We start from the raw sequence: 22,165 nt of genomic DNA, 5'->3' as shown, positions 1-22,165 counted from the left end.
TTTTTCCAGTCTTTTTGATTTACATGTATTTTTCAAAAGGTAGATTTTTGATCAGATCACCATAGAAACACAAGAGGAAAAGATTACATTCCTAGTTTCTACCACCACATTATATCTGATAAAGTTTATTTTATGGGAATTATTTTAGCTAAATCTACTCTGGGAAAAAAAAAAAAAGAAAAAAAAAAAAAAAAAAAAAAAAAAAAAGAAAAAAAAAGTTTGCTAGCAAAATCAGTCTTAATTGGAACAAAATACAATGTAATGCAAATAGGACTGTACTAGCCACCTCATAAAAGTTATATTCTTGTTACATATAATTTAGCCAGATACTTGTGTTCTTGAAATAAATAAATGTTGGGAACTGGCCTGGATTCATGTCCTTTCCTGTGTGGAGAAAATGAAAGGGAATATTTCATATTCTAAATTTTAATTAGCTCAAAAGCAGCTAAAATGGACTTTCACGGCTGGTTGTTAAACGTGTCATTCAGGTTGATGAAGAACGTACTTAACAAGTTTGAACCAACAGAAGAAATAAGAAGATTCATCCATGAACCAATATATCTGATCGAAAGAAATGAGAGTCTGAGCTAAGCTAAGAGTTAAGCTACAGAGGAGCCTATGAAGAAAAGACTTTCTGATGGGGACAGAAAAAAACAAGCCCTCTGGAGCATGTTGCTTAGGAATAATCTGTACATCTCACGTTATCCCTACAGGCTGCTACCAACAAGTTGACTTTTACATCTCTAACTATTATCAATCTAATGTTTCTCATAAAGAGAGAGTTAGAGCACCTGAATCTGGATTTTGGATTCTGTTAGGTAGTAAGGCTGTAGCTTTGTAGCACTTAACCCCTAAAGAGATATCTTAAGTTGCTACCCTACAGAGTCTGAAGAAATTTCAATTTGTTGCTAGATATTTGATTTTTGACAGTTTTCAAGATGACTTTCTGGATTTACATTTGACTGCGGGATTGTAATTTTTCCTTTCACAGGCAATCACGCAATCATGGTTCCTGCCTTTGTGGCCTCAAGAACAGATGCACGCATTGCAGAGCACTTGGGGCTACAAAATAAATTAATTCAGAAACTGAAGGTAATGCACCAATGGGTTGCTGTTTCTCTCCTGCACTTTTCCCTGGTGAGGAATAAAACCTGGGAATAGTCCACTGAATAGCAAAACTGTTCAACCAAAAAATACTGTTGGTAAATCATTTCCAAATAATTGTGTTTTCAATTTAATTTGCAACATAAGTGTTTTTATTTGGATGTTTTACCCAGTGTTTAACTGTATGTGAAAACTAAAGCTGGAACCTCCAGTTTCCCCTGTCTGTGGTGCAAGCACTTTATTTACTCTCATGTTATGTGGGCACAAATGTGCACAAGTGCATGAAAACACCAATACACATGATAGGGCTAAAAGACTTGTCGTCATATGAAATATCTTTTGTCTAAAGCTGATTATTTATTTATTTATTTATTTATTTTCCCCCTAGGATTTACAGTGGAAGGTCACTGGTGTTGACCTTCTCCACAGTCATTTTATGTATTTTCATCTGTTTTTATTATTTTCAAAGAACAATGTCATCTCCAGTGTCTTCAGTTAATGTGAATCACTCCTGCTTGATAGGGCTGGAAGTTGGTTTTTGAAAATGCCTTAAGTATTCTGAAAATGTAAAAAAACAATGATTGAATTTATCCAAGATCTCTAACTAGAGGATGCTGGGGGCATTTCTCCACCCCCTCAGTGAATGACAACAAATTTATCTGAATTAGTCTACATGCTTTTACTCTACATGTGTAAGCTCAAAGATTTGTTACAAATATAGGAACAACTTGTTTTTCCCATGTTTCCAACAGCATGAAAAAAAGTTTTCAGGAAACACCTAGCTCTCTTCACTGCCATTAGATTTGGAAAGAGTCCAATAAAGCTTTTGCCCTGAGAAGCCCCACAGCCTCTGTGTGAGACAAAATTCAGACAGGTCGTAGGGCATAACCAGTAGTCCAGACGCTTCTGTGGTAAACCACTGTGTTCTTGTAAGAGCTTCTGTTTTTTGGCATGCTGTTAATCTTCCCAGCTGTTTACTTGTGCCCAGGTGTGAAATCAAATACTAGGAGAAATAAAATTCTGGGCTGCAGTGTGACTCAGCACCCATTACTATACTGCTTTGATGGAAGGGTCTGGCAGGCTGCACTACATGGGATCATACCTTCGGTATGTACATGTAAATATACCAATTTCAGTCCTGAGGATTGATTTATCTGAGATGACTACTAGCTTGTTTCCAGGAGAGTATGAAAAGAAAGCATACAGGTAGCAGGAGAAAGTATGATTGCATAGCCTTCCCCACCAGCTGCTCTCAATACCATGACAGTTCTGTACAGGCATGAGAGAAGAGAAGCAAATCTTGTATGTCTTGTTCTGGTCTCAACACAATGGTAAATTTGGACCAACTCTACTGAAGTTACTGGAGGTACATTAGTAGGTAACCAATTAAATGTATGGGACTTAAGATTCATAGAATCATAGAATATCCTGAGTTGGAAGGGACCCATAAGGAACATCAAGTCCAACTCCAAGCACCACACAGGTCTACCCAAAAGTTTAGACCATGTGACTAAGTGCACAGTCCAACAGTCCAATCCCTTCTTGAATTCGGACAGGCTCAGTGAAGTGGCTCAGACAGTCTTGGTGAAGTGACTAAGTGACTATTCTAGTTTATTCATCTGATTTTATATATGTATAATGAGGTTCTTTGGAATGCACTCTAGGGAAAAAAAAAAAAAAAAAAGGAAGAAAAACACGCATAAATGTATCCTACAATACAGCCATGGTTTATGTAGAAATAAAAGCCTGCTACTTATGCCTGTTAGAAGCCATTTTGCAGTGACTTCTCTTATACACTGAGGAAGTGGAGTTGGAGTAATTCCGGTTACAGTCCATGACGCAACTTTACTGCAACTCATCTGCAGCAATAACATGTATTGCAGCAGAAATGTAAAGAAACAGAAATAGATTTTGGTTTCTTAGAACTGGATATCTGAACTTTGGTATCTGAACTTTGAGTGTGCATATGATTCTGTGACAAAAAAACATTAAATTATTTTAATATTAGATAGATGTGAACTGATGTCATGTGAATGTAATCTTTATCTAGATGTTGAATTCCTATTTCTTTTGCCTTGTAATATTGATTACATAGTCAGCTATGAGAATTTTATATAGCTGCTAAATAAACAATATGTATAAGACTTTGCATGGTCTTGGGAGGAAGCCTCTGGATCCATCCCTTCCCTGTTATACAAAAAGAAGAGTTCAGGGAATACAAAGTTAGTCATTGTGTTGGAGGAAGTGGTCTTAGGAAAATAAAGTATTTTAAACACATCCATGTTCCTATACTGTTTCTGGCTGAGCCACTGATTTTCTGTGCAATTCTTGACAAACCACTTGTATTATATCTATACTACATAATTCAACATCATGAAGAAATACTTACAGTGACTTTGACTGAATTGTGAGAACTTTTATTTTTCCTCACTGATTTTTTCAGGTTTTAAAAAGCTGGGACAGGTCACAAAGATCATGTGGGACTGATAATAAACTTTTTACTTATCACATGAGATAGAAGACAACACACCATTGAAACTCTTGAGGCAAGACATTACTGTTGTTTTTACTGTGCTTTGGTTTTGCAAAGAAAAAGGTAAATACCTCAGTAAGAATAGGGAATTTAATTAGAATAGGATGGGATAGAATAGAACAGAAGTAGTAACTCTTCTTATATCTGAACTTCATTTTCCTTAAGTAAAATGGAGTTCCTTAGAAAATTACACTGTGAAATTAAGTGTCTGTAGACCTGGAAATAAGATTTTTTTTTTTTTTCCTGTATATATTGTTGCACTTTTATACTTGTATTTTTATTGTGTATGTATGGGACCATGAATGTGTCAGGGAGGAGTGTTATTTGAACTTCACCTGGCTGATTCAATATTCTTGTCTAAAAAGTCATAGAATCATAGATTCATAGGATGCTTTGGGTTGAAAAAGACCTTAAAGATCATCTAATTCCAATGCCCATGCCATGGGCAGGGACACTTCCCTCTATACCAGGTTGCTCAAAGCCCCATCCAACCTAGCCTTCAATGCTTCCAGGGATGGGGCATTCACAGATTCTCTGAGAAACCCATTCTGGTGCCTCACCACCCTCAAATAAAGAATTTCTCCCTAACATTTATTCTAAACCTACCCTCTTTTAGTTTAAAAACATTATTCCTTGTTCTATCACTACATTCCCTGATTAAAAGTCCTTCCCCAAAAAGTCATTTGATGTTGCTATGTTTGATGGAGCAGCAAGCTGACCATGGTGCTCCCCTTTTCACAGGACTGGGAGACTCCATATCTGTGCATCTGGGACCCCAGTGGCTAGCTCAGGCTCTGGTACTAACAAGAGCAGCCCCAGAGCTTGCAGAGTTTCACTGTAGCCAACACAGATGCTGCCATTTCAGCCATCACTCTGAGTCCTTGCAAAGATTCTTGTGCATCCTGGCATGATTCAAGAGTCCTATCCTCTGCCTCCCCTTTGGTCAGAAGATGTCTCAGATGCACTACTCCACAACACAGATGTGGTCACAATTTAGCAAGGGGACTTGTCTTTCTCTAGTAAGGAGTATTCTGTGTAGTGTACTGATCAGAGAGTCTCCAACTTGTGCATAGCTCTGCCTCATGTACCCTGTGACCCATCAATGTGGGGCCTTGGGCTGAGACTGAATCTGGTTATAAGAGGCAGGTGCTGGGGCAGGAGACTAATCAGGAGACAAAAGAGAAAATGCTAGAGATGCTTGATACCTATGTACTTCTTGAAAGTCCTTGTGGGTGCTGTCCCTCAGGAGAGGAGACAGAATGGGAAGAAGAAATTGCCTCAAGCCAGTGGGATGGGGCCATGCAGTAGCACTAAAGTGTTCCTGCTCTTCTGAGAGCTTCTCTCTCCAGGAAAATAGCAGGTGTACATTTACAATCTGACTTTCCCATGTTTTCATGTGAATAAGTATGTTTCCCAAATACCCTGCAGAAACTGAATGTGGCACTTGTGTAAGTAGTAGCATTTTAAAATGTGAACTAAAATCTGGGAAGCCTTTTGTACACCCATCTTTGCTATTTCCCTTTTACCTGCTTTGAGGCCCTTCCATAAAGTCCTCTTTTCACTTTTAAAAATCCATGCATTGTTACCACATTTGTAGTCTGGTATTTTTGCTGTTTCTTATAGGGAATAACTGTATTTATTCTAACCCTTCATCTTCATGTATGATCCTACAGTTTTCTGCCTGGTTAAAGCTCTCTGATCTTACGCGAGCAAATATCTAGCAGTTACATTTCAAAATAATTGCACAGAAAGTGTAATAAGCCACAGCAGAACTAGGTCTGGAGAAATGTGAGAAATGCTATGTGAAATCAAGATATGCAAATTTGGTTTTCAGAGGCAGAAAAAGCACAAAGGTGGGCTAAACATTTCAAAGATGGAAAGATATTCTGCTTATGTTGAAACCTACAGTAGCATTGGTGTTTTGACCTTTGATTTTTGTTCTTACATGATTTTTTTTTCTCTCTCTTTCTATTAGGCTCACAGACATTTTAAGGCAAGCTAAGACATTTAAATGTCTCTACATTATTATAGGAGATATTTCTTATTGGTTCAAATGCAGTGCTTTCTTTCCAGATGCAAGATGAAAAGCTTCCACCCCCGGGTCTGAGTAGGAATACCTTTCTCAGGAGCAGGACAGATGCCTGGTTAAATATTCCGGGCAGTTACTTCAGATTGAATTTGGAGTTGTGATAAAGGTGACAACTGAATAAGCACTGAAGGTGCTTGCACTTAGTAGCAGGTAGGTTTCCTTATAGGTAAAAAACTTTATTTAATTATTTATTTTCTTTCTCTCTTTTTTTTTTTCTTCATCATCATCTTCATCAGAAATATTATGAAAAGTGTCCTGCACAGGTGCTGGTTAATATTTATATAGCAGTAGCAAATACTAGGATCAAATACAGATCCAAATCTGGATTTGACTATAGAAAACACCAAGGACATCATTTATGTATGCGATTGTGGTAACTGTTTAAGAAACTGTCTTTTTTGAGGAAGTTGCCCCTGAGAAATTTTCTAAGTTTCTACGTATCATGAGGGATCCCTGCAGAACCTATACAGAGTTTCAAGTCAGTAAAAGTGTTTTGCATGTGATAATTACATAGGTGTACAGCAGACAATCTGGAATAGCTCAGCCTCCATACCTTGATGTTTAATAATTAGTTACTTTATTTTAGAAGCCAAACACAGAAAATTAGAATCCTTCTGAAGTGCCATTTCCCATTACTACTTGGCAGCCTTAATTTCATTCTATCCTGTAAAATGCTCTCTGTAAATTCTGCTAAAGAAACACAATTGTCTTTAAAATGCAGCTAAAGTATGTGAGGGTTAAAAGTAACTTTTTTTTCCCATAAGTGTCATTCTCCTGTCTGAGAATTCTTTAATGGATACTGAGCAGCACAGAACTGAAAGTATTTTTAATTTCAGTACTGTGTATATTTACAGAGGGATTACAAGAAACTTCTACACTTTATCTACATTTTAATAGGTCAGTGTGAACATATGAAATGTATTAAGGTGGACTGCCTTACTTATTAAACTTACGTAAATTCGTCAAAAGCCCTTAGCAGTTGTATGCAATAGGGGCTGGAACGCCATGCGTGATTGAGGTCATGCATCCAGCCAGTTTGTAAGACGATCCCTCTGTACTGAGCCATCAGCCATCCTTAGCATAGGGGCGCACTCATACACGCATTCCTGTCAAGTCATCTTGTGAAAGGCTGCTTGCTTCCAGCTTGGCTTGAATGTGCAACCTTAATAAAACTCACTGAAGACTGAGAGAAAATAGCAGTTCTGCTGCAGATAGTGTAGGGGAAAGAGACTGGGAAATGCATATGCAGCTGACTAAAGCAGGCTACATGCTGGACTGTAACAGAGAGGAAACAATAAATCTTAACTACTATGCAATAAATATTCCCAATTTTAACTAAGGAAACTATTCTCATAGTGATTTTTTTTTTTTTTTAAAGAAACAACTATTTATCCAAGCTTGATTATTAAAGTGTGCTTCTCCACTCCTTTTTCCAGAGACTTTAAGGAAAATTAAGAAAAAAAAAATATTAAAGAAAGGAAGAAAAAGTTTTTCTAAGAGTAGGAAAGGAAAGTAATAATAACATGTCAGTTTTCCTTTCCTTTGCTTTCCTGGCAGCACTTTTTGCTCACATAGGCTGTAATACTCAGCGTCGGGGTCCAGAAGCCAGTGGGAGAAGATTTAACCGGATTCAGCATGGGCAGTGCACCTATACTTTCATTCTGCCAGAACAGGACGGGAACTGTCGTGAAAGCACAACAGACCAGTACAACACAAATGCTCTTCAGAGAGATGCTCCTCACGTGGAACAGGATTTCTCTTCCCAGAAACTGCAGCATCTGGAACATGTGATGGAAAATTACACACAGTGGCTGCAAAAAGTAAGTGTTTCTTTTTTTCAGTTCTAATTAAATGGATATATATTTATTTATTTGATGATGCTTATGTTGTTCATAGTTTTCATGAGTTTTTATAAGAAAGGAGTTTAATAAGGATTTAACTCATTCATGGCTTTGTAGGGGAGAAATCTCACAGCCAGAGTGTACTCTTCTAGTGGTATTGCTGTCAGGCATAGAATTTTCTTCACATTACTGAAACATGCAATTTCTTAAAGCTTTATCTCCAGAAACCATGTATGTTTTGTGAGCCAGTGTATACAAAAATATACCAGAGAGTCTTAGGACAGAACATACTAAGTAGTCTTATAAACTCTACTTACAGTTCACAGATTCAGAGCAGATGTCATGCAAGATACCTGCTACTCTGATAGCAAAAGTGTGCATTAAAAAAAAAAAAAAAAAAAAAAAAATTTAAAAAAAATCAGCATTCATAGGCTTTGTGTTGAGAATATCACTGCTCCTCCAGAAGTTAATCCCATGATTATTTCACCCAGTTAATTGATAGAAGGAAATAATAATAATAATAATAATAATAGTAATAGTAATAATAATAAAACATATAGGCATTCACACTTCTAAATCATCACAGTAAAACTTTTAAAATTTGTAGAGTTGAAACACCCTGTTTTATTTTGTGTGCGTGTTCTTTCATAGATAGGGAAAAATGGGGTGGAAGGTGTTGCGGTAAGTTAACAGAAGCAATTCTTTTAAAGAATTTGTGTTAACTTTCTAACAAACTTTCCAGTATTTTATATATGAGATGAAGTTTGGGCCAGAAAATACTTAAATATTTAAATAGCTTTACTTGCGTGAGCAACTCCATTCACCTTAACAGGATTACTCACTTGAGTAAAATTACATACCCTAAAGGATCTTGTCCATGCCTTAGTGATGGAAATGTCTTGGGATAGCTGACAAGTAAAAATAAATATATAAATAGCTTTTGTGTCTTATTACTTGTAATATTCCTGTTCTTATTCTGCCATTTTGACCTGGCAAAACTTATAATATTGAAGAACTGGTGATGCAACTAGTCATGTAAGATGGAACAAGAAAATTGCTGTATGCACACATTTGATGGTTGTATTACTTAACTGTAACACAAGTTCATACTAAGAATGAACATCAATGAAAAGCTAATGAATATTCTACTGGGTTGGCTAAAAATTCATCTTAGCATATTTATTGTTAATTATCTCAATTAAAAGTTTGGGTTTGTCCAGACTGTATACAAGATAAAAATATGTTAAAAAAACATAAACAATCCTCTCCATCCCCCTAAGCCAACTAAAATCTTTAGAGAGAATTTTCTGATCTTTGGTAAATTAATTGTGCTCTTTGGATATCTGGCTCTAGAAAGAAATGACTCTATCCAGTAAACATGTGACTATAAAACAAAATATAACCAAGCATTTATTTTTTTTCAGACTACTTTCCTCATTATTTAATATCTGGGTATGTTTTGGGGAACATAAGGCTGGAAATGAAGGGACGTCTTTAGAGGAAAGCATTTCTTAAGAAATTATTTTACTGTATCTTGGGAGGCTGAGGCAAGCACTGAGAGAGGAAAATTGTTATCTGTGTTTATGTGTGCACATGATTTTGCTTGAACAAATTGCCTGCTGAATCATGCTTATGAGTCTTGGCTTATTCTATGTTTGTCCACTAGAGACTGAACTAAGATCACTGTTTCACTGTGAACTGAACGAGAAGAAAAATGAGTCTCTGGAGTGTGTATGCCAGAGTTAGGGTTAGTCCTCTCACACTTTGGAGGGAAGTGATTGAACAGGTAGGAAGCTCAGTGAAATGGTTTTGTGTTTGAGGACTGTTTTCTTTCACAGTGATTGTAAAACGGGTTGTGGGCAAAACCACCCCTCCTCCTTCCCTCCCAGCCCCCAGCCCTCTGCTCCCAGGGTGTTATGTGAAGCTAGGCTTGTGCATGTACACCCATGCGTCAGCTTGCCCTGGAATGAAAGGACCTGTTTCTCTGTGTGATGGAGTATGGCTCACTCTGAACAAATGAGTCTGATGCAGCTCCATTATAGCATCTCTGAATACTGCATATGCTTTGTTGTTGTTGCCATTACAAAACGTCTCAGCCATAACTCTCTTCCTTTCAAAAGAAGCATAATGCTTAAGTGTAAATTAATATATTATGTAGATATTTTGCATCTAATTTTTATACTCTGTATTTACTCCCCCCCCAAAAAAAAAACAACTTTTAATATCAGATGTAACTATTGCTACACTAAGTAGTACCTTACAATGTACCCGCTGTAAACAAAATAAAGAATAGTTAGTAGTTATGGGTCTGTGACTGGAAGTGAATAGTTATAGTAAGAAACAATGTTTGTATTTCAGAATTTGAGATATATTCCGACTTATATAAAAGAACAATGTTTATTATGCTATAATTATGCTATAAAATACATACAAATTTCATTAAAATTGTAGATAAGCATTATATGGCAGAGTTATTTATTTTCTTTACACAAATGCTAGCCTGCAGTATTTATTTAAAAAGTTTGTGAAAGCACAATTTGTTTAATAAACTGAACAATATTTTAACTTTAAATGGTTTTCCAGTATATCTAAACTAGCAGATTTATAGAAGTAAGTTTTGTTTGTTTTTTAAATAGACTCTTTCACCCTCAAAACCAAAAGTGCTTCTTTGATGACCTACTAGCTTGATTCTAGATAAAACTGCACTTCCTTGGGGAGCTGATTACAGGCAATTAAGTCCCAGCCTTGTCCATTAGCATTTGCATATCTGCAGTCAGTGTAACTGGGATTGGCTGGCAAACCAGGGACACAGCAAAATGCTCTGTGCAGAAACTGCTCAGAAGAAGATGACTCGGTAAATATTTTTAGAGATTTTCCTAGAACTGTTTATTTTAATACCGGATAACTTTCCCCATTGTTTAAGCTTGAGTTTCATTTCTGCAATATGTTTATACTAATAGATCAAAACAAACAGTTCATCACATTTTCTTTCTTGCAGTAACTGACTGGCACACATTATACTGTTTGGTATTTAATTGCAGTGTCTAAATATTGCCAAAGAGGAGTTACACGAAATGTTATCATCATGTCTTGCTCTGGAACATTCTCTTAGCTTGGTGAACTTACAGTACTGATGAACTCAGTATACTTATACTATAGCTATATAGATGAGTGTTTCATATACTTAGTCAAAATAATGAAAATAATTGCTATTGCCATAGAAAGTGAGCTTTACATGATCCACTCATTACTTTTTTTGATCCTTACCTAAACAGAATACCATAAATGTTTCAAAAAATGCTTAATCTTTATATACTACAAGCAGCTAACACAGGCATAAAACTTTGAGTTGAAAGTAAACCACAATTATTCTGGTACACCAGTATCCAAACTTAGATATCTTTTTGATTCTCTCTGCAAATATTGCTTACATTACAACACTTAAAATAAAGAAGCTTCAGCTCACTTCTCTTGCCCGTCAAAGTGTCACCAGAGATAAGGGAAGAAGTACAAAGTGAGTTGGATTCTGTCATTAAAAAAGAAATGATGAGCAGCTTTTCTGGGGTGTCTGTATCTATTTCATAATCTACTTTAAACTTTATTCTTAACATATTTTTGAGAAATTATTTGTCCATGGCACCCTCTGTGCTCTCTGATGACTTGCATTTTGCAGAAATAATACTCACTTGGGTTTCAAATACCTATAAGGTAATTAGGTTTTGAGGGGTACTAGTCACTGCATAGAAGAAACCGGCTTCTGGAAAGATTGGTGTACACTCAGTGTGTGCTGTGCCTCCATTGAAGGTCTGCCCCCCTCTATTGTCTTTGCCAGTAGGGCCTAGCACAGCAGGCTCATGTATGTGGAGTGGCTGAATTTTGCTTTGGAATTTAATTTGGTTTGCTGAAGTTGGGAAAATTGCATATTAGACACTCTTGATGTGAGGGTGGGATAAATTGGAGCAGAGCTTGCCCCAGAGCGGCCAAAGTCTAAAAAGCTGTCATAATAAGCTATGGGGATAATATATATTAATATAGATACGGAAGTGGCCATAATGAGCAGTGCAAAATTTTATCACATTACAAAACAATATTGCCCAGTTAAACTACAACAAGAAACAGTAAAAAATTCATTTTATTAGTGGTTATGCTTAATCGGGCATTTTGTAATGTAACATATGAACTTGAATTCTACATAATATTTGGATGTCAAGTGTAATCAAAAGAGATTCGAATGATGAGCTCCTGGTAATTTCCACAAATAAAAGCAGACAATTAGATTTGGAATCTGCTATTCATCTCATCATATCAACATTACTAACAGGACCACAGAAGAAATAGCTCTCCACTAAATCTTTATTTTTTCAAGGTAGGCCACGGCTAAAAGGAAACATTGAGAAATCATTATCCCAAACTGGCCACTAACCCTCTACCTGAGATTCAGCTTGAATCTGGATTTCTTGACTAGACCCAGAGTCTCTTAACTGTTCTAGGTGCTCCCTTTTGCCTTGAAGTCAATGAATTCTCAGATCCAAAGCAAAGCCTCATCCTAATGAGATTTAAAGTGTCACTTCCCATAAACAAGCTTTAGAACAAATGGAGGGATCCAAATTAGTGGGATTACTTAAACAGTATACGCTACTCAATGAATAAGTATATGTAAAAATTAACCTTAATGAGCAAGTATAAATTTCTTGAAACAATCTTGCTCTAAGAAAATTCACATCTGAGTCTAAAAATAAAATTACCTATTTACCTCTAAAAACGTCTCATGACTGATAATATGCCATGATGATGACTGAATATGCCCTGATATGACTGATAATATTATCATATATGAAATATGATAATATTTCAGAAGTTTTGTTAATGAAACTGCTGAAGTCCTCAGGACATTCTGAGAAAGAGGCAAGATGTCAAACATGGAAATGGCTGAAAGCGTCACTTTACAAAGGGGTAATCTATCTGACAACTTTTTTAAGAGGTAGAAGAATCAGAGAAGTAGACTGAAGGCCGGTGGCATATGTTGCCACATTTGGTAGCAAATGACTTAAAAAACATTTCCCATGTTTGGGCAGAAGGCTTTATCATAATGTGCAGTAGAACCTGACTGTGTTTATTTTCAGTGATGACTGCTGTAATTAGGAACTTTCTGGTAACAATAAAATATTACATTTATTAGTCATCAGAACTGTGCAACCAACATGCCCAGTGGGAGATCTCATTTGGAACACTGAGAGCTTTCCTAAATGAAGCTGTTGTAAAGTAAATGGCGTGTCATTTCAAGGGTGCTGAGAACTCGTTCCCATTCTCTTCTGTGGTTTGGAAGCTGTCTCTACTTCAAAGTGCCGGGTGCCTTGGAAAAAAGGCCCATGTGGGAAAAGTGTAGGGCTGGGTATTTTAGGCCTGGATCATCCCACCCAGACTTCTGGCCAAAGCCCAGAGATAACCAAGATAGGTTTTTCTTTGCTGTGGGGAATCTCTCAGCTCTGCGTCAAGAGACAGTAGCAGGCCCAGAGGAAGAGTCAGCCATCTGAACCATCCCGTGGAAGTCCCTGCTTCTCTTCATGGACTCCGGGGAAATCCTGAGCAGCTCACTTCCTGATTTAAATACCTCAGTTAAGTGGGATAGATTTAAGCTTTACTCCCTGTCCATAGCTGTAGCATAGACTTCCCTTGTGGCTTCAAGGAAATCGTAAACTTTAAGTATTTCTGTTTCCCTTTTCTAACACAGATATTGTAGTACTACTCAATTTCACAAGACTGCTGGGAGGCTTAATATATTTTTTTGTGTGTTGCTTTTGGAGTCATTCTGGCAGAAGGCATTTTGTGCTATTAGCAGTTTATGTATGATAATAATACAGTGTTTAGAGAAAGTGATGTGAGATCAGAAACTCCTTTGAAAGGAAACCTATTTTAAAATGTGTAACTAAAATAGTTAAAAAGTAGGCAAATGCAGTGAATATGATTCTGTAATACTGAGTGTATTTTTTCAGATTACAGTTGAGTAAATGGTTTATAGTTGAGACAGCTATATTCTATTCTGTATTAGCTATGTTCTGTTAATTGTGGGAAAGGTTCTCATTCTTACAGTATTCTTAAACCCACTCCAGCTGCTGCAGTTCCATCCTGTTTCATTTGAGGTGACTATAGGACTTCAGCTCTGTCTTGCACAGATTGTGAGGAAGACTACTGAGGGATGGATTGTTTTTCAGACCTATTGCTACCAGAAATTTTGAATAAACTTGTCACTATCAAAACTGGGCTTGCCTGTGTGATTTATTGCAGACAAATTCTGAATGGTTAAGATCATTGGCAACCTGTTTGTGTTCATTTCAATTTACAGTGCAGCTTAGTTCAGTCATCTCTGCATTTGCTGTGAGTTGCAAACAAGGAAAAACTAATAAATGACCTTCTAGAACCACCGTCATGGTTTTAGCTGTGCTGCGAACCTCATCTTCAGCACCAGCAACCCAAGTGTCTTGAATAAACAGCTCTGGTGTAAAAGTCTTCCCAGTATCATAAAGATTTCCTCTCGTTACAGTGTTGAAGTTTGATCAGGAAAAGGAAATTGAAATAGTGTCATATTTCATAGGAAGAGTTCCTTTTCTTATGAAACAAGCTGTACTTTAACACAGGGTTATTCTTGTGTAACTGCATGTGAATATTTTAGACAGTGTTATGAAACACTGCTGTGGTGAATACTCAGTTGGAAGGGTAACTTAGAAATGCCATAAATTTCTGCACGTCTACGCTACATTCTCATTAAACTTTGTGTGCAAAGATCAAGCTTTGCCATTCATTTCTTTAGTTGAGAATCAGGTTAATCTCAAATAATTTAACTCACTCCTACATTGGGATAAGAAGCCTGCCCAGGGACTTGCACCAGTTTAATTAACCCTTTTTAAAACTGATGCAAGTTTCTTGTCTAAATATGAACTAATAGTGGGGCTCTGCTAAATATTGTACAAACATATGGGCACAGACAGTCAAAGCATGACAGATATGGGGTCAGCTGGAAAGATGCCCAAGTTACATTACCATGCATTTAAAAAATGATTTGCTTTTGGGATTAAAACAAAACAAAGAAAAATGAGATAATTTTACAATCCCTCCGAGGAAGTCATATAGGAAATCAGCATTTTATTAGACATTGTAGCTACATGAATAAAGCAAGTTTCTTATACCTCCTTAACTCACTTCTAGCAGCAGAAATGAAAAAAAAAAAAAAAAGAGAGAGAGAGAGAGAAATCTAATAAGAAAATTGGGAACAACTAGAACTATGATAGTTTTATGGTGGAATATATATGTATTTAGTAAGAAATTTTAAAGGTCTGCCATATGGTAGCACACAGTTAGTCATATGATCTGTTACTATTCCCTTCTTAAACAAGAGAGAAATAAGCTTGAAAGTGTGGATGCAATTTTACTTGTAGTTGGAAAATCTGGGTTGAAGCTCCATGAGTAAAAAGTGCCTGACCCCAAATTCTGTTAGAGTCTGAAGAAGTTCTTTGCCTTGGACACCTCTCCCTGGTGCCTGAGTCTGTGCATACATGCACCTATGCATATATACATATACATGCATTTGAGTTTTTGAGTGAGTGCTGTTAAGGTATAGAAAAATCGTTTTCTAAGTATCATGGCTTAAATCCATTTCTACATTTTATACACATTTATCTGCTGTTGGATGTTTTGTTTTAAAACAACCTTCACAGTCATAATTTGTTTGTCTTAAAGAGGAAAACAATACTTTTTATATGGTGAGGATCATTTATAGTTCGGGCCATTGCCGAATACCTACTTCGGATACCACCTGGAATTGACCTGTAGGTTCAAAACAAAAAAAAAAAAACAAAACAATACACACACACACACACATACACACACAAATAATAGAAGGGTTGATAGCAAGATAAAACCTTGTGTATTATTCATGAATTAATTCTGTGTGAATGAGTCCTCATACTATGTTTCTTGTAAGTTATGTGCGAATTTGACCTTGTCCGTTTGAGATTACATATGAAGCAAGAATTTTCATATATTCTGGAAAAAATATTGGATCCAAGTACTGCCCATCCCACATATGTTTCTGCCCTTAGGTGTTCACTGGAAGACAAACCTAGCTGTGCTTTATGCCTTTACAAATCAAAGCGGTGCATGGCATCTGCTTCTTTAATAGGACTTGGCATAACTATACAGTTCTATTATTTTTTTTTCATGTCTTCTGGGAATTTTTATTTATCAGAATAAATTCTTGCCATTTGACGTGTTTTGTCTAGTTGTCTTGTGCAAGTCATGTACCAGGCTTCCCTTCTACAATAAGAATGTGTGGGGACAACCAAAATCCACTTGTTCCAGTCTGCAGAACAAGTTCAACTAATATCTACTTGTTCCAGTTAGCAGACCCTGTTCAGCCCAAGGATTTGGGTTCTGGCATGCTTTCCTCTCTCTCTAGACCAATGAGGTAGATGGTTTTGAGAGATTACCCTAGAGATAGGATAAATTCTAAGTATCTCTTCCAGGAAATGAAGGCAAGACTAGAGAGGTAAGGGAGAACTGGAGAGTTGGAGCAGATGACCTTAAAAGGTAATTTACCTCTTTTTGACAACACAGCTCCTTTCACACTGCAGCACAAATGATCAAATTGGTACTAATCATTTTTTAATCTAAAAGCTATTTCTGTTGCAGGCCAATAATACCAGACTAATCATGCCTACTTTTACAACCAAATTTCCTTTAAAGGCTATCTGTGTGCAAGAGGATTTTCTTGATAGATAATACCTATGTTATGAAACTTCTGCCTTAGGGATCACATCATTTTGGAGGCCAGGCTTTTAGTTTCCACCTCCTGCAGGTTTTACAGACAAAAGCACTAGCATTATTTGGGTGCACCTGCCCCCTATTTTACATGTTACAACAAACTTTTCAGCCATTCTTAGACTTTCCAGCATTCAAAATTATTTTCTTACTTCCTGACTGTGGGTTAAAAAAAATGAAAATTCTCAATGTGTAAATATACTATTTTGAGATATAGTTTAATATTTGACTTTTTATATGTTCCAAATCCTCAAACAAATTTTAAATATGCACACAAATCAAAGCATAAATCCTAATACAACCTCCAAAGAAGATTCTATGTCTATCTGTGTGGTAATGGTAGTAGATTTGCCTGCCCTTTGGTTCATATTATTTATGGATGTTTTAAAGTTGTCAGATGATGTTTATAAAAGTTTATTTTTCTTTCTGAATCTTGTCTGCAAATATGGTCTTGCACAATGCAGATTTAGGGAAAAATAACGTTTTAAATGTTGATCTTGTAATTTTTCTGGGCATAGTATTGAATGAATTTTCAACTTGGATTAAACCACCTATAGCTCTACTTAAATGTGCTGATTTTCACTTTCTTACATTAATTTTCAAATAGCTTTAGGAATAACCATCTTCTGGGAGTTTCAGTTTTCATGCAAAAGTCTTTTGTAGGAAAGAGAAATGTATTAAATAGATTCCCCTTTTAAAAAAATCTCTCATCAGCTCAGTACGTGGGTAACAGAGAGGGTGAATAATATGGTTATTCACATGCTTTTCCCTTTTCTGTTCTGAGTCATGTATTTGTGTGCAGGATGACAAGGACTTTCAGATAATTATCTTACTTCTCAAAAACTAATATTTTCTATGGAAAATCTATTTAGGGATGGTCTGAATATTCTGAAATCTCATAGAAACACCTTATATAACTCCTGATCCTCTGAAGTTTCCTCCAACACCAAAGAACTCAATGAAGACTGCTAGAGCATTTGAAAATTGGGCATTCATATGTAGATAAAAGTAGCCAAAGTGAGGATTTAGGATCACTGCCATTAAGTACTGAATATATTTATATGCGTCATAGTTAAATATTTACCCTCTACAGTCTTAATTCATCAGGAAATTCCTGCGGCCTTCCAGGCCACATCAGCAAGTCAACACAGTAATGGGCAGCCCCAAACCATGATGCATTTGGTGCTGTGCCTGGAATGATGAGGATCTGTTTGAAGGGAGAATTGCTTAAAGAAATGACTTAATCTCCTCCTGAATGAACTATTTCCCTTTGTTCCTTGGCTAAAACTTCATACTTCACTGTGTGTGTGACTTACAATAGTAGAGATTAACGGTCAAGGACCACCTATCTTTCCCGCATCACTTCTATGCTGTTAATGGGAAAGGCCATCAATGCTCAGTTAGAAAGTTTGTGTGTTACTATTTTTGTAAGGAGGAGATGCAGACTGCACAATTCTTTATCACTTTAGCCTGTTAACTTCAGAGGTGATGATTAAGGTTTTTTCTCTTCACGTTTTTCTTGAATGATCCAGTTCTTTCTCTTGACTTTTCCAAGAATTCCAGCTCATGCCTTAAATGTCCTTCTGTATATTCCTCTGACATCATTTACCTCCATGAAATTAGTATAACTCAACTGTGTTGGCCCCTGGCTTCATGTCATTTCCTTAAGAACTATTTTTACCTGTTACAGGTACAGGACTTCTATGCAGGGAAATTGACATCATTTATCTTATATTTATCAATATATTTATCATATTTATCAATAAATTAATAATCATTGGTAAAATATATATTTTTTAATAGTTTGGTCTGCTTGATGAAGCACTGTGCCAGTCACTGTACAAAGGTCTATTACATGACTTTGTCTGCACCCAAGAGGTATTCTGTTGAATGAGTTGATTTCAGATCCTCAGAAACTGAGTCTTGCTGAGAAAGCTGGCTTTGTTTCACACTCCATCAGTATGGAACCAGTGCATTAGTTAAATCTCTTCCTCTCACCTCACTAGCAAAATGCTTGCATCTCGTTGCCTATATATGTAGTCCTCTCTAAAGACAAAATATAATACTTGGGTAAATCACGTAAAATATATATGATGAGTTTGTGGGTCAGGTAATCTGTAAATGAAATACATATATATACAGTTTTTTTCAATTGCTTTTTTATGGCTTTGAATTCCATAAAATATTTATGGCACAGGTAACTCCCAAAGAATGAAAAATGAACTTGAAAGCATTGACTGTTATATCAGGGAAAGTGTAAAGGCCCTGGACCATCAGGTATCAGTGACAGAAAGATGTCAGGAGTCAACTCTTGAAAAGATTGTGAGGGATATAGAGGAGATGGGAGTTGGGGGTGACACTTCAGAACAAGAAGCCTGCATATTTGAAGTTGATAGAGGGATTCTTTAAAAGACTGACAGAAAGAGTGAAGGTTGCTGTTGTAATCCATAAATTTCTGTGCTGCCCAAGGTAAAAAACATGTCAATAAAACATCTACAATAGGATAACTTGTCCTGAAGTGGCAGAAAATCTGAAAAATTGCTCTGGTGTATGGCATGTTTAGTAAAATGCCCTGAAGCAATGTAGCTGTAAACTATTTACTGGCTGCATGACCCTATAGAAATCATAGTACTGTATACTAATACTATATACTAATATTAATAGTATATAATAATATTATATCACATACTATATATTTCAGGAGTAATACAGTTGGATTAAGAAATAAATCATCATAGTTGTGGAAGATTTTATTTAAAATAAGGCTTTTTTTTTTTTCAAGAAAATATGTCCTTTTAAACTTAAGAATACAAGAACAAGAAGAGGTGGCAAGGGAGACGTTCAGCAGCAAGTTTTAATAAGGAAATTGTGACGTCTCTGAGTTTTGATGGTTATTAAGATATCTGAAATGCTAACTACCCCAAGCTGAAGTGCTAAGTAGAAGCAGAATGCCATTTGTGGCAGCGCATATGGTCACCAACATGTTACTCTCGTGACAATTCTTTCGTTACCATCAATGAGAGCTTCAGAGGTGATGTTTGCATTTGATGCATGTATTTGACCACTAGGTTAAAAAAAAACAATTTACTAACAGAGAGTTTGTATGAGCTAGAGTCCAGAAATACTAGAAAATCATTTGCCCAGACATGTCAACTATAGATTTTGGCAAGATCTAAGGACTCAATCCTGAAAGCACATTTTGAGTTGATGGTACTCTTTCCACAAAAAGTTTTTTACTACATTAAATAAGTTTATACAATTTCATTGTTTGGGAGTGTTATCACAAACATTTAGTTATGTTTCAGTAATGCTGGACTTCAACTGAAGGTAGAACTGAATGGGAATTGCTGTGATACTCTAAACCAGCATACGTGTTTTATGCTTTTTAATAAGTAGATGAAGATGGAAATTCCAGAGACTTCCTAGAGTAGCCTTCCTATAGAGAACAATGTCACCAAAATTCAATGCACCAAAAAGAGGAATTATACTTCCTGCACAGTTCACACAGGGGATCGTATGACCTTAGATATCTTTTTTTTTTTTTTTTTTTTTTTTTTTTTTGTCAATGAAAGGTGATCATGACTGCACATGCTGTACAGGCCACCGATAAGTCCTAAAAACACTATTAAAGTAAACTTGTTATTTATACAGGGAATTAATAAACTTTGTATTTAAGTGTTTGTGCAATGTATTTACATATTGACTTTGAAGTGCAATGGATGGACCTACACTAAAAAGAATTATAAAATTTAACACAGACAGATATAACAAAGATTTGTCTGTAATTTGGGTTCTTAGAGCTAGGATGCTTGATTATATTTCTTTAATACTAAACCAACAAACAAATAAACAAACAAACAAAAAAACACATTTGTTACCTTTTACCATGGTGCCTCGCAGTGATCCCTACAAAAAAACTGTTGTAGAAAAAACAACAACAAAAATTTTTCTTGATCCAGTATTAAAAAAAAAAAAAAAAAACAAACAAACAAGCAAACAAAAACTTAGCACTCCTACACATCTTGGAAACATTTAGTTATTTGTCCACTGACCCCATGGAGTATTTCTTAGAAGCAGAATTGAGCAAGACTGAAATTGTGACACTGTTTTGGACATGAAGATATGCCATGGACTCTTGATGTGTAAAATATGAACCAAAGTGTTACATCTTTTCCTTTTTCATGCATTTTTAAAGACTACTTCAATTCATTATTTCACTACCAAGATCACAGAAATCTCCTGATATTACCATTGAAATTTTTTGGTTCATTGACACTAAAATTAGCATTGGTTCTTTTTCTCTGGGCTGTAACTCACTATGATGGAACACTAGAAATGTGTTTTAGGGTAAATTTTCCATTTGTATTTTTCTTAATTTTCAAGCTGACTGCCCTCAATGTTAGTTAGGTCAGTGTGGTTTTAAATGCTGTCATGTTTTCACTTCCATAATAAAATCATTCTGAAAGGCTATAAGCAAGCTGCAGCAAGATTATTTTTAGAATATTACTCATAATGCAATACAAGCTTTATATTGTGAGACAGCTCCACATCCTAAGTCAGAATTGCTTGGTGATTTTTCTAACAGGGTAGATTTTTTTTTTTTTTTTTTTTTTTTTCTTCCATTAGGCTTAGTCTGGTATTGCTATCACATGTTTTCCAGGTGTTGCTACCATAAGCCCCTTACCAAAAAGTATGACTAGAAAAAACAATATCCTCTGGGAATATAAACCCAAAGGAGGTTTTCAACACATTCCACAAAATCAAACCATTATCATTAAATAGTCTCAAGAGGACTAGAAACTTGGAAAAAATGGTCTCTTGACTCTCACCCAGAGTGTGATGTTAATGAGTTCCTGAGTAGCTTGGCCTGATGCTGCTCATAGTGAATCAGTGGTAAAGTGTGAGCTCAGTTCCTGTCCAGGAAAGGGCATTTCCCAACCTCAGGTCTACCCAGCTGAAGCTGATTCCTTGCCCCTTCCTCCCCACAGAGCTTCCAGGGTCAACAGAAGTTCAGGGTCCACTTCTTGGCGCAGGCTCTCTGGAACCAAGTACTTCAACACATCTCTGTCTTTTTGTAAAGGGATTTCTTAACGGTAAGGGACAGACCTCAGTTCTGTCCAGACAAAATTTCCTGGCAGAACATGAAATTCCCAGTGGGCCAGGAGGAATTTTAAAGGGCTGGAGGGGTATATTGCAAAATGCTAGCCTGGCACCCATGGAGACTGAAATCTGTTATTTATAGAAGAGCAGAGGCAGAAAACAGATGGTGTACTGCCTCACAATATGCTCTACAATCCCTGCATTGTGTCAGCATAAATTTGTGGGGTACCACATCAAGGACAGAGATGATAGTGCCGTCTCTATTCCTAGCCACTTCTTCCCTTCACATGCCTAGAATGATACCAGCTAATGCCACATGCAGTGACATTTTGTAACACAAAAAGACCACTTTTAGAAAGACCTGGAACAACAGTGTAAATCAGAAATAGCATCAATGGTATCAGTGGAACAAAGCCAATGTCAATCTGCTGCAGCTGAAAGAAGGCTCAAGCCCAGCCAATGAGAAGCAAACTTCAAAAACATTTTTTTGTTGCTCATTTGAGGACAGGATTTTGTGTACAGGCTTTATTATGTGCACAGTCTTCTCTCAGCACTACTCAGGCCTGAAAGTGGGATGCACATGCCATGAGAACAATTTAATAATGTTATTTTGAGCATTTCCATTTTTGTTCATACCAAAAAGAATACGACTGCCACTTTGCCTGTAAGATTTTTTCTGTATTA

General features: G+C 36.3%; 1 protein-coding gene across 1 annotated transcript in view; it reads left to right on the top strand.

Moving 5' to 3' along the window:
* The first annotated feature begins 6,789 nt into the window (after positions 1-6,789).
* Positions 6,790-22,165, top strand: part of ANGPT1 (angiopoietin 1) — a 174,104-nt gene continuing 158,728 nt past the window's right edge. The window contains exon 1 of the mRNA XM_035318508.1: positions 6,790-7,546. Within this exon, the coding sequence (XP_035174399.1) occupies positions 7,250-7,546 (297 nt within the window). The 5' untranslated portion in view covers positions 6,790-7,249. The remainder of the gene's footprint in view (positions 7,547-22,165) is intronic.

This window comes from Oxyura jamaicensis, chromosome 2 (genome assembly GCF_011077185.1).
Source record: "Oxyura jamaicensis isolate SHBP4307 breed ruddy duck chromosome 2, BPBGC_Ojam_1.0, whole genome shotgun sequence".
NCBI classification, from domain to species: Eukaryota; Metazoa; Chordata; class Aves; order Anseriformes; family Anatidae; genus Oxyura; species Oxyura jamaicensis.
This window is presented reverse-complemented; position numbering and strand designations above follow the sequence as displayed.